The 13,246-nt window shown below is 41.1% G+C and overlaps 2 protein-coding genes across 3 annotated transcripts in view; one reads left to right on the top strand and one right to left on the bottom strand.

Annotated features, from left to right (window-relative positions):
• Window positions 1-357, top strand: part of LOC112576710 (serine/threonine-protein kinase PRP4 homolog) — a 30,967-nt gene extending 30,610 nt beyond the window's left edge. Inside the window, exon 11 of the mRNA XM_025259375.1 lies at window positions 270-357. Within this exon, the coding sequence (XP_025115160.1) occupies window positions 270-357 (88 nt within the window). The remainder of the gene's footprint in view (window positions 1-269) is intronic.
• A 204-nt stretch (window positions 358-561) lies between these two features.
• Window positions 562-9,296, bottom strand: LOC112576712 (cystine/glutamate transporter-like). Of its 2 annotated transcripts, XM_025259377.1 has the most exons (14): window positions 9,279-9,296; window positions 9,046-9,145; window positions 8,728-8,772; window positions 6,546-6,751; window positions 5,739-6,008; window positions 5,062-5,187; window positions 4,464-4,563; window positions 3,426-3,470; window positions 2,894-3,017; window positions 2,324-2,427; window positions 1,906-2,002; window positions 1,446-1,595; window positions 999-1,176; window positions 562-702 (listed from the first exon to the last, which is right to left on the bottom strand). In XM_025259377.1, exons 3-14 carry the CDS (start codon window positions 8,763-8,765, stop codon window positions 650-652), a joined length of 1,491 nt encoding a protein of 496 aa, XP_025115162.1. In that variant the 5' UTR covers window positions 8,766-8,772; window positions 9,046-9,145; window positions 9,279-9,296; the 3' UTR covers window positions 562-649. The 2 variants fall into 2 exon arrangements, with proteins under 2 accessions (XP_025115162.1, XP_025115163.1); XM_025259378.1 differs by lacking the exons at window positions 8,728-8,772; window positions 9,046-9,145; window positions 9,279-9,296 and adding an exon at window positions 8,124-8,704.
• Window positions 9,297-13,246: the final 3,950 nt, after the last annotated feature.

Raw genomic sequence — 13,246 nt, 5'->3', positions numbered from 1 at the left:
ATGATGTTGATAAATGATGTTATTCCATTTTTTATGGAAATAAAATTTATAGCTGTATTGCAGATAATTGCATCCTTGTATTTACTCTCCTGTCAAGTAATAATTATTAAATATTTCTTGCTCAGTGTTAAAGACGTTTGTGAAGCAATCTTATGTATGCAAACTAAAGACACAAATTCTTGTGTGAATCTCTCCATACATGTTTATTCATACAACACTAAATATTTTCAGAAAGAACTCATGCTGTGATTAATACATTTTCTTTACGATATGAATCTGCGAGAAGTCCTGAAAAAGTATGGCAAAGATATTGGACTTCACATCAAGGCCGTTCGCTCACCCACACAACTACTTTGAACTCTCAAACTTCTAAAATCGTGTAGCATTCTTCATGCAGATTCATTCTTCATTCAGCCAGACAATATCCTGGTAAGATGTATATTTCTTTTTTGACTGTACAAGATGACATGACCGTAGGAGATAAAGCTAAATGAAGTGTAAATACTAGTATTGACTCTCAACCAGTATACAGATGGGCCATCACAGTCATTTAGAGTTGATTATACGAGACATTGAAAAAGGTTTTAATGTCTTTATACAATTTTTTTTATACATTAGCAGCTTATGTCAGAAGTCCTTGTTCTGTCATTCACTGTGACTTTGCCAGAAGAAGTGCCTTCTGTATCAGCACTGTAATACCCTCTGCAAAAGTAAGAAATGATTATTTTAAATACAGGGACTGCTGTACTCAAGATATTAAGGTCTGAGAAATAGAACTTCAATGATTAGAGATCACTTGTCTGTTGTTGTTGCTGCTGTTGTTTTCTTTTGTTTAATTTTACGACAAAATCACGACCCATGTATGATTGTTGGAACTTGGACTGATACCTTGAATTTAACTTACGGAGGAGTGTGATCAGAAGACTACACAAATGTATAATTCATAAAACTGTAGTACATGTCTTCTCATACTCCTATTTTAAGTTGGACATACTGACCCATCATAGATGTGAACCACTTTGACTTTGAGCGCCAGAGGACGCCCAGCCAGTAAACAGGGACGCCAGCAAACAAGATCAACAGGCCAATACCCATCTGATGAGGCTTCTGGTAAATAGCCAGCACTAGCACCGCCAAGTTGATGATGAGTTGCACAACAGGAACAAACAGCATCGTCTGCAGCACACAATTCAAACATGTTCAGACTCGAAACCTCTCTTGTACGGAACAAATCTTGAAAGTAGTTAGTTATCGAATGACTAAAAAAAAACTTGCCAATGATGTCCTTGTCAGGTGAACAAGTGTTTTGTTGTTATTGTTGACTAAGCCAATAATGCTTTGTTAAACAGACTTCAGTTAACGCATCTATAATTGAATAAATAATCTCTTCATCTAAATGTGAACATGCAAGGTCACCAATAATACTTTTAAAGAACAACAGAAACCTTGTAGGGTCTTTTTTCATTTGGCTTTTTCCACCTCAGGTATAGTAGTGAGCAGACAACTGCTATGCCCATGATTGAAGAAAACAAAGAAATGAATTCCATCATGTCTGTCACACTGCCAGAGTACAGCATCACTAAGCTCCACACAAGCTGTTAAACAAATAACACCACCATGTCAAAAAATGAAAGCACGAATAATCACAGAGATGAACATACAAAGGCAGGGGTAACGGAAGGGGTATTGGAAGTGGTAACGCTCCTATACGCTAAACATGGATTTCATTTGGTGACGGTTTTGGCAGATGCCAACATTGTACACGCTATGTCTGACTGCTTAGACTTTCTACGGTGTTTGGTGCTGTTTGTAAATTTAGAGGGAGTGGGATCCGACATACCTAAAGTACTGTAATTCGTGCGCACTCCAGATTCCTACAGACACACGCGTTCATGCCATATTTACCAAAGCAAAAATTGCTGGCCACGGCGTGAGGTACTTGGGATGGATCATGCCCATCAACAGCGGCATGTGACCATTTCTAGCACCAGCAAACAGCAGCCTGCACATCAACACGGGCTAGTAATATCAATCTCTCAGATCGACAAAATTAATACAGAATATTCACCTGAGAAGAAATTTGAACAAAGTTTACCCCAGTTATTGTGTTCAGTGTACGAGTCAAGAGTTCCTGCGCTAATATTCATGTCGGGAACTCATGCGGTGAGAATACAAACACGAACACTCTTTGCTAAATTCAGTTTTATTGTTTTGTTAAAGGAAGAGATATTTTGCATGTTCGGGACATTTTCCCCTGAGGTTTTACTTTGTATCCAGGAAAACTCACGTAATGTGCAGACCTAGAGCAACGAGAAGCACTCACCGTGAGTGTCCCATGATGCAAGCGTTCAAAGCGCCAATGGAAGTGGTGGCCACAAGGACTGATATCAGCGGTGACACGGGCCGATAAAGGCGATCCATGTACATCTGGTTGTGACAAAGAAGAAAGGTGCATTGTATCCATTTGCTACCCTGTTTCATGGTTTCACACTAGAGACGAAGTCATGACAAGATCGTTTCCTGTCTTTGACCAGTCATATGCTGTTCTTTGCGGCAAGACCGACGGTTCGCAACTGTGTATTTGACAACATTTCGGATGATAATAATTCGTGTAATCAAGAGTTACCGCAGGTCTATTCAATTACTTAGCAGCATTTATCCTCCTATTTTCATTCAACATTAGCTTAATAACTAATTTTGTCAAAACAAACAACACCATGTTCATTTACTACCATATCGTCCCACCACTTGTCCAATTGGCCCATCCACGACCATATCGTCTCAACCAAGCAGACGACACAAGCAGCTTAACGTCAGAATATATTACAACAGAGGTTTCGGAGATAATAACGTATACATTATAATGATCCGTGACTACTACAGATATACTCACCAGAGCAATGGCGCTGGAACGCAGAAGTTCCTGGGGCGTGATCAGGGTGTAGTAGGCGACGTTTGTGAGGATGTACTTGATGATGACAATGACGAATGTTATGTACACAGAAAGCGGCAGGTCTCTAAAAACAAGGAATGTGATATGAGAGTGCGAGTACATCCACCTCAATCCCCCACACCCTTCGTCTGAAAAACGGAGTCTAATGAAAGAAGATAACTCGTGCGACTGTCTATAAATATGACAGCAATGTGCTAGCTAACCACTCATGTCTCTGAGATGGTTTCATGTGGTGCTATTGTTATAGCACATGTGTTGATAGTGTACTTTACTACATTATAATACAAGAGATGGGTTTTTGTATAGGAGAAAACTTGTATCCACCAATGGTCACGTCCTGTTTCAATGTCTCAGCATTTTAGCTGTGCAATCAGATATGATCACTTTAATTAACAATTAGTCTAAAAGATCTCTTTTCTCACGATGTCAGGATAGGACACGTTTCTGTCGTTCATTTCGGCTTGTCACTCACCTTCCAGGGTTTTTCACTTCTTCCATAAGTGACGTCAACACTTGCCTGAAAAAAGTAGACAAAAACATGTTGTGCGCTTTGTTTTCTGATTTGTTATTCCTACGAAAAATAAGTACAATGTTTATACCGCACATTCACCATAATGCGTTTGGCCTTTACCATGACCGGCTTTACTGTACAAGTTATTACTTTGCAGACTATAGTTTATATACCTCGTCTTCACATACGAATAGCTTTTCATAGGTTCAGCATCCAAGGATGCATTTTCACTGGCTGTTCCTGCATTAAAATCGCCATGTGTTATTAAAGGGTAACTACCATACATTCTCACAATATCTCGAATACAATCTTTCAGCATCGAGATCCCGTTAATGATTTCTGCATCTCTATAGTATGGAGACTCCACTGGAGGAATATACACCTAGCAGCATTATATACCTTTCAGTTTGAAATAGTGTTTTTGAAATGCGCACTGCGATCATGTTATCATACTCGATTTTTCAGCTGTTGTACATTTTGCATATATTTAACAAGCATAATAACACCATTGGACAGTCATTCTGTTCTTTCAGATAATTCGATAGTTTAGAAACAGTTTATGGTTAGGAAAAAGGTTAGGTGTAACGGTAGAGCAAAATGTTTCGACCAAGAGACTAAAGTGAAAGCTTTCAGTAAAACTTAATGAGTCTGAGTAAAGTTTAAACTAGCCTTTAATACAATATGTAAGAAACTTTAAACTGTTGCTGCGGTTTGTGGATCGCTTCTGTCGTCACTGATAACCTTAGTGTTTTCATCACCTGATACAGTAGCAGCACAAAATAGGGTCGGGCCGTACCCATAGTTTCGTCTAATCGGTAGTTTAGAGTTCTCACAGTTTCGAGTGTGAGTTCTGGTCGAGTGCTTGGCGGTGATCGCTCGCAGCACTCTCTGTCATGCATGCTTGCCTCCTGCTGGCTCCCTGGTCAGGACTATGTGCGACTGAACACTATTCTGCGAAAGCTCTTTTAAATATAAAAAGTAATAAATCATATCACCCACCATCCGCCGTAGGAAAATATGGAGTAAAATATGGCTACAGCAAACTTGCCAGGTTCCTGGGTAGTTCCTTCGAATAGATCGTCTAAATTCTCCGTATTTCCTGGGAAATAAACACTATTTACGGAGTCAGTTACTTGAGAAGTGTTGTGTCAAAAACACTACATTACAACAATATTTGTTTACATAAGGAAAATCTGACAAGATTTAAATAATAAATAAATAAGTCATATAATTCACGTTGATCGACAAAGCCAACGGAGAATTTAACATGGATACAGATTTCAGATAAGACGGAAACACATATATTCACGATTTGTAGAGACATAATGTAGCAGCACATATCAAGCTATGACTATGCAAATTGCATACACAGCACAGTTAAATACAGTAAACAGTAAGCATAGCAACATACACATTGTATATACGTGTCCCTGCACATGTCCGGTAACATTTCTGGCAGCGACCAGAAACAGTGGATCCATGTGATCCCCGACCTGTGTTAATGTCCACAGCCTGTCACCGTGCTCCCCAGCCCACCCCACACACCTCGTGTCCCCTCACCAGCACCATAGTTGACACACTGATGACATGCACTTACCCACCGCCATTTGGTAGAAGCCGGCGATGATGATGATAAGCAGGGCCACGATCTTGGTGCTGGACAGCAGAGTCTGGATCTTGGTGACGTACTTCATGTACACGCAGTTCAGCGCCACCATCGTTACTGCACGCATTGCCACACACTTGGTATATAGTGTCTGCGTGTTGCTTATGTTCCATTGATAAACATTGTCAGTATTGTTTGTTCACATTTGTCGGCGTGCTCTAAATGTTCAAAGATTCTTTGATGTTTTTTGTGTCTTTTTCCTGCTGTACTGTAAATATGTAATAGCTGCTTGAATTAGACACAGACATGTTGAATAAAAAGTCAGATTGTGGTAATATTATTTTTAATGTTAAAAGGTGTCAATCCTTGTAAAAAAACCCAATGAGGAAAGAAAGTGAGAGAGACACAGAGAGACAGAGAGAGAGAGAGACATTCCAGACAAGATCGGCTTCTGACTTTCTAGGAGCAAAGTGTTTAAATAATTTGCGAAATTCTTTCACTATGCTGCTAGCAGCACAGCCAATGGTAGTTTCTGTTTGTCTGTTTACAGCAGTCTGTTTTGTCTGTGAAGTAGCAATAACGACATGACCTCGCTGCTTTCGAAACTAAATCATAACAACAAACAATCTCGGCTCCTCATTGTATGCCCAGATATTGCCCACACTCACTCATGATCCAGCCTGCCAGAATCTTGACACCTGTGTCCATCTGCTCGGGCTGACATTCAGGAAACGCGGGCTTGACGATGTACAGAGCCGCTGTGTAGGCCAGGAAGGCCCAAATGGGCCCCGAAATCAGCACCACGTAGCCCCACATCATGAGGAAGCCTGCCAGCGGCCCGAAGGTGTGCATGACGTAGACGTAATGTCCACCGGCTTTGGGCAGCATCGTTCCTAGTTCAGCAAAGCACAGCGCCAGCCCCAAGTTGATCAGTCCGCCTTTTGACAAGAAGGCAGGAGAAAAGTAAGTAAAGACTGTCACGTCACTAGCACAATATCCAAGTTTAGAAAAGAAATATAAAGAAAGAATATTAAAGTTGATACTGTAAAAACATTTTGATTCAATGATTGATTTAACATAATCCTGTCTGGATGCTGATGAACCTGTCACTCTCTTGTGGCATGAGAAATGTTCCATCTGAACTCTGTTAGCTTGTTACCAAGCTGCATTTTTCTAACAGCTGGTCACGTGTTCTTCTCCCTTACTTCATAGCTGCTATGCATTTTAGTGTGACGTCAGCTAGGTTAGTGTTGTGTCAGGTGCATGGTACTGACGTCACCTTACAATACTGGTGTCAGATCACAACAGTGTAGTGTCAGGTGTGCGTAGTGTGACGTCAGATCACAACAGTGTAGTGTCAGGTGTGCGTAGTGTGACGTCAGATCACAACAGTGTAGTGTCAGATGTGTGTAGTATGACGTCAGCGTGGTGATTGCTGTAGCAAAGTGTCGGTTGTATGGGGGGGATAAGCTCACCTACAAGCCACACAACCAGGGAGGCACCGACGGATCCAGCGAGGCCTAAAATGGCGGCAGGCGAGATGAAGACGGAGGAGTGGCCTGTGGCCGCTACCATAATGGCGGTGCAGTGCAGAAGGTTGATGGACTTCTTCAGCTGCACGTCAGCGGTACCCTTTCTTGCATCGAGTTGCTGCGGCACCACCCCAACCAGCCTGGTGTCTCTAAAAAAAAAAAATAATAAAAAAATTCTGGTCTTTATAGAAAGAAAATATTGGCAGTCATAACATTATCAGTTACTAACACCAGAGGTAGCTCTAGGCTCTTGATGGTCCTGGACAAAGAAAGAATCGGTGGTCATTTCACTCCCCAATGTCAATAAAATCAAGTGTCAGCCCATGATAGTCTCATGGCGGCAGTACGCTATGATACTACATGCACATTCTGCTCCCACTCTAGCAACTTTAGTAAATACTGCCGCGAGTGTCAATCATCTTTTATTTCTACTGCCACATCTGCGCCATCTTGTCATTACTTCGATGTGAGATCTGCATATCGGCAGTGTCGACTTCAAACATTCATTAAAAATAATTGAAAGTAAAGTGTTTTTTCTCATTCTATTTTCGTGCTACACACTAAGGTTAGTTGTAGAATAATAAAGAAATAAAACTATACCAGGGTTGATGCCACAGGCCACCATGAAAAATTAGAGATTCGCAGATTCCCAAATTGTTAAGTTCAAAGCTGCAATCTATATGAAGTCTCCTCATAAAGTGTGTCAAAATTTTCTTCATATTGATAGGTGATAGAACTTTCTGAGGAATAGTGATCGAGACCTCTTATCTTTATTGTTTGACCTACTGAATGCTTTGCCTAAAGTTTGTGGCAAAACTGACAAGCTAAACAAATCTGATGCGCTTTGGCAAGTTTTTACTCCACCAAGACTGGTCTGGAACAATTCAAAGAATGAACAATATTTTTAAGAGCCTAAACAACAAAGTCACAGTATTCAGACTGTCACAAATAGCTGACACTATACTTGATTTTTTATTGATGATTATGATGCTCAATCACTTCATAACTTTCTTTTTTTAAGGACCAAAGCAAAGTTTTGGTCAGCAGCCATCTCCTTCACCTAATTAAAGTGATGAGTGTATGGGCATTGTAAAATAGGGTGTACAGTTTTTCTGGTGTAGGTGCTGCAACAAGTGGTGCAAGGGCTTTCTTTTCAAGCAGTCCTGGTGGAGCTGCCTCATCATCAGCAATATATTTTCAAGCTGATCTTTCTTAGTCTTTGCTGCCCGGAAGTCAATAGCCCCATGTTCCTGTGCGGGGCCCTCGACGCCACGATCGCCACGGTTTTAATTAAAAGCGTGGGGCCCCTGATGACTATTAAAAGCGAGGGGCCCTAGGCAAATGCCTCGTCTACCTGCCCCTAAGCACGGCCCTGGTTGTGTTTACTACTCAGTTACAAACAATATTCCAGTGAGGACGTTAAATTGGACGTGAGGCCTACGCTAATAATACCCGGTCCATAGTATCACAACTAGGTATGGATAGTAATTCATATTTCAGAAAATCTGCCAATTCACTCACCTTAGCTGTTGTCACTGTGTGGTCACATCCAGGTGAGTACGCAGCGACGTCTCTGACCCACCCGGACAAAGGTTTTGTAAGCAGCGAGACTTTTGTACTCCTCAAACTCTAGCATGGTAAAGGCACTCAGGCTAAACACAAACTAGTTGACAATAGCCATGTACCTTATGTCGGAAAAATCTTCTGGATTTTTAGACCGAGGTTTTTCTGGAATCCCATCAATTAATACAATGCTCTCTTTGTTTCGTTTCCCTGATGCATTGTCTAGCTTTTCAAAATAGGATCTGTCGTCGGTCACGCCACGTTTTGTCTTCTCCATTTTGGTTTGTTTATCTCTAGTACGGTAGGTTTCTTTAGCAGACTGCTAAACCTTACAGGCCTGAGGCCTCAAAGTGACCTGTGACGGAAACATTTTAACAAACTCGCGATTTATACAGCTCAGAATAACCCTGTAAAGGCGCGTGTCTCAGCTCTTGGAACAAAAACAGCACACAGTGTACAAATGAACTAAAGAATGAACAAGAATTCTGACAAAGTACTAAAAACAAAGAATGAACACGCAGAGACGACAAATTTCTGTCACTCATTTCGGCTTGTCACTCACCTTCCAGGATTTTTCATTTCTTCCATAAATGAAGTCATCACCTACCTGAAGAAAATTGGAAAGAAATATGTTGTGCGCTTAGTTTGGACATGTTTTCCTGATTTGTTATTCCTGAGAGAAAAAAAAAAGTACAGTGTTTATAATGCACATTCACCAGGAGGCTGTTCGACCTTTACCATGACCCCGCTTTACTGTATTGTTGTTATCTTGCAGAGTATAGCTGACAGTTTATCTACGTCGTCTTCACACACAAATAGCTGTTCAAATAGTCAATCACTTATTTTTAAATTCAAATAAGTAAGAGATCATATCACTCACCATCCGCCGTTGGAAAATATGGAGTAAAATATGGCGACAGCAAACTTGCCAGGTTCCTGGGTAGTTCCGTCGAATAGATCGTCTAAATTCTCTGTACTTCCTGGGAAATAAGCACAATTTACGAAGTCAGTTACTTGAGAAGTGTTGTGTTAAAAACAATACATTACAAAAATATTTATTTACATAAGGAAAATCTGACAAGATATAATTAATAAATAAGTCATATAATTCACGTTGATCGACAAAGCCAACGGAACACATAAGGCGATATGGCAATGCAAACTTCCACTCTAACATGAATTCAGATTTCAGATAAGTCAGCAACGCATATATCCGCGATTAGTAGAGATATAATGTAGCAGCACACATCAAGCTATGACTATGCATACCCAGTACGGTTAAATATAGTAAACACTAAGCATGGCAACATATAAATTGTACATACTTATGTCCCTGCACATGTCCGGTAACATTTCTGGCAGCGACCAGAAACAGTGGACCCATGTGAACCCCGACCTGAGTTAATGTCCACAACCTGTCACCGTGCCCACGACCCTCCCCCCCACCCCCACACACACATCTTATGTCTCCTCACCAGCACCATAGTTGACACACAGATGACATCCACTTACCCATCATTTGGTAGACGCCGGCGATTATGATGCTAAGCAGGGCCACGATCACGTCCGATTAATAACCTAAACAGTGTGAACATGCTACAGATGTTCGGTTAACAGCATCGACATGTTTATATGTTTGTTAATCTCTACAGCATCGACATGCTGTAAATGCTCTTTAACCTCAATGTTGTTGGCATGGGTGTTTGTACACATAGTGTCGGCGTGCTCTAAATGTTGAAAGATTCTTTGATGTTTTTATGAGCATTGAGTTGATGTCCTGCGGTATTGTTAATAAATTGTGCTTACTTTACAATGTATGATTGTTGGAACTTGGACTAATAACTTGAATTTAACTTATGGAGGACATTGATCAGAGGACTACACAAATAAGCCAAGAGTACATCATATGCCCTGTTGTACGTATAATTCATAAAACTATAGTACATGTCTTCTCACACTCCTGTTGGTGTTGGACATACTGACCTATCATAGATGTGAACTCCTTTGGCTTTGAGCGCCAGAGGACGCCCAGCCAGTAAACAGGGACGCCAGCAAACAAGATCAGCAGGCCAATACCCATCTGATGAGGCTTCTGGTAAATAGCCAGCACTAGCACCGCCACGTTGATGATGAGTTGTACAACAGGAACAAACAGCATCGTCTGCAGCACACAATTCAAACACGTTCAGACTCGAAACCTCTCTTGTATGGAACAAATCTTGAAAGTAAACCTGTTAGTTATCGAATGTCTGGAAAATGAACTTGTCAATGATATCCTTGTCAGGTGAACATGTGTGTACTTGGTCATTATTTTGCAACATGAAGACACCATGTTATAAGTATCCTAATCCTTTGAATTAAAAGGAGGGATCTACGAAGTTGTTATAAATAATAATAAGAGCAGTTGTAATACAGTACTCGGCAACTAACTTGCTTATGTACAAATATTTTAGCTTAAAACTGATTAAAACGACCACTAAGTTATAGTATCCATATCTGTTATGAATGCAGTGGCGTAGGAAGATGCTCAGCTTTGTAAAAGGGGGGAGGCAAACTCCATGCTGACTGTGAACGACGTTCACATCCTTGCCTTCTCAGTTGCTTTTTGAGGGAGAGGCTGCCTCCTTGCCCGTTTACGCCACTGCAGTACAAGCTACAGTACAATTTAGTGCATTCTAGGTAATGCATTTAAGAGTGAGGGACATTTATCAACCCACAGGAATGTTTTGTATAAATATTTAGATGTGTGTTGTATGTGTATGTGATAATGCCCACCAAAGTATGCAACTCCATCATAGTGCAATTTTTCGGGTTGTGCAGATTTAATACAATATAAATGTAAGGTGCATGATTTTTCGTCTATTTTCCCCTTCCAAAAATTTTTATTTGTTATCTTGCAAAGAAACACCCAGCCCTCTCAATTTTTAAGCAGTTGGCCTTGATATTGTCAGTGGAGCTGAACAATGAGTAGTTCGTATCTTGCTATAAAGAGCTGTCTTTGCCCTCCTTGCAAACACCTTAAACCAGAGTCAAGTGGCTTTGTATAAGCGAGAACATTCAACCAGGTAGGGAAGACAGTCTCCCAGCCTATGACCCGCACAAGCACAGGTGTCGCCGATTGAGTTTCAAGAACACACATGCATCTCCACCTCGTTTTTAAAAGCATTGCTCTAGTTTAGGACATTGCTTTACGACACAACGCAGTTGAGGGCATTGCTTGAACAGCTCGGAGAATGCGGATCTGTAGATAACAGAGATATATAATTATGTTTATATCATGCAGTGGTGTAGATCCTAACTTCTGCTGTGTATATTACCTTATTAAACCAAATATACAATACAACTTTATTAATCCTCTTGAGCAATTACAGGTAGTGCTCATACGCTAGCAGTATACAGATAAGTACATACATATACATATTGACTATAGTGAATACGTGCTTTCTTTCCACGCACGCACACAGCAACAAAAGACACTGCACTAGGTCACCTCAGGCTAACACAATGTCACGGCCAGTCAAATGTATCAAGAGGATGGCACGTGGAACAAATGAGTTACAGTTACGATTCGTTCTGCACACAGGCCACACCGCAGTAGTGAGTTCACCTCAACACATGATCAGGAATACAGAATACCTTCCTAAGGAAGTGCGGATTAATTAAGACTGCTACGTCACTCTGGTTAGGGTGATCTTGGAACAAGGGAGACAAGACTTCCCTAGCGAGAGGCTGTGGAACCGAGAGATAAAAGAAAAAGTGATGAGACATTCAATAAAGAACTGATAGAACCGAGTGAGAATCACACACACACACTTCCACACTGCCCCTCAGCTCCATCGCTATGGCCCTCTTTATGGCTTCCACGCTTTCAAAACGGTTCCCCTTGAGCTTGGGAAGCAGAAAAAAGTCACATGGAGCAAGATCAGCAGAATAGGGAGGTTGTTCAGGCAGTGCGGCGATGTTCTCGGCCAGGAACTACCGGATTCTCAACATTTAGTTTAAGTTTCTCAACTAATTACTGCATGGAATTAATAATTAATTAATAATTGCTTATACATGTTATGTTTCTGGATTCTTAAGAAAACTAATGCTTTATTTAAACTCTATATAAAATCAAATAATATACAGCCCAAAAGCAACAAATATTCGAGGTGTGCCTGAAAAAGTAATGGGACTGGTGTCACAATTTATTTAAATTCCAAGCAACAAACTACATGGTTTCCTTTTCAAAGTAATCCCCAATCGAGTCTAATGCAGGTGCACTGTCGTGGAGAAGGACCCACGATGCACCTGCTCACAACACCCTATGTTTGAGAAGAAGAAAACCATCTTCACTCGTTTGTCCACCAAGTCACATCAAGGTGGGCGAAACCAACATCACCTTTGCGTCCTTCGTCAGGAATCTGGGATTCATTGTCACTGCAGACATGACTCTTGCTAAACAAGTTACAGCTGTTTGTCAATCTGCCTGTTATGATAAACAAGTGACAGCTGTCTGTCTGTCTGCCTATTACGAACTACACAAGCTCAGCGCCTTCTGTCACATTCTGTCTACGCGGGCTACCAACACTTTGTCTGTGACTTTTGTCTGGCTTGATTACTGCAACTCCTTGCTTGCTGGCTGCCATGAATACTTTCTTCACAAACTCCAGAAAGTACAGAACTCTGCTGCACTTCTCGTGCTTAGAGCTCGGAAACGGGACCACGCCACACCTCTCCTTCGTTGTCTACACTGGCTTCCCATCCGTTCTGGCATCCAGTACAAACTGTCCGTGCTGTGTTTTAATTTCTTTGCTGGCACCTGCCCTTATTATTTCTCTGAACTTCTTTTTCTTACGCCCCAGCTAAACAACTGAGATCGTCTCCTTACTCTTCCTGTCACCAAAAACAACAACATATGGCCACGGGATTTTTGGTTATTGTGGAGCGAAACAAATTAACTCTCTCCCTTTTCACAGCCGCCACCTACCCACTATTGAATCCTTTAAACGTGCACCGAAAACGCACCTCTTTTTTTGTAAACATTACTCCTAACAACCTTTTCCACAATGCTAGTCCTTTGTCACACCCTTCCTTTTGCA

Source organism: Pomacea canaliculata, linkage group LG12, assembly GCF_003073045.1.
Source record: "Pomacea canaliculata isolate SZHN2017 linkage group LG12, ASM307304v1, whole genome shotgun sequence".
NCBI lineage: Eukaryota > Metazoa > Mollusca > Gastropoda > Architaenioglossa > Ampullariidae > Pomacea > Pomacea canaliculata.
Note: the sequence above shows the minus strand (reverse complement) of the source record. Positions and strands in the feature narration are given on the sequence as shown.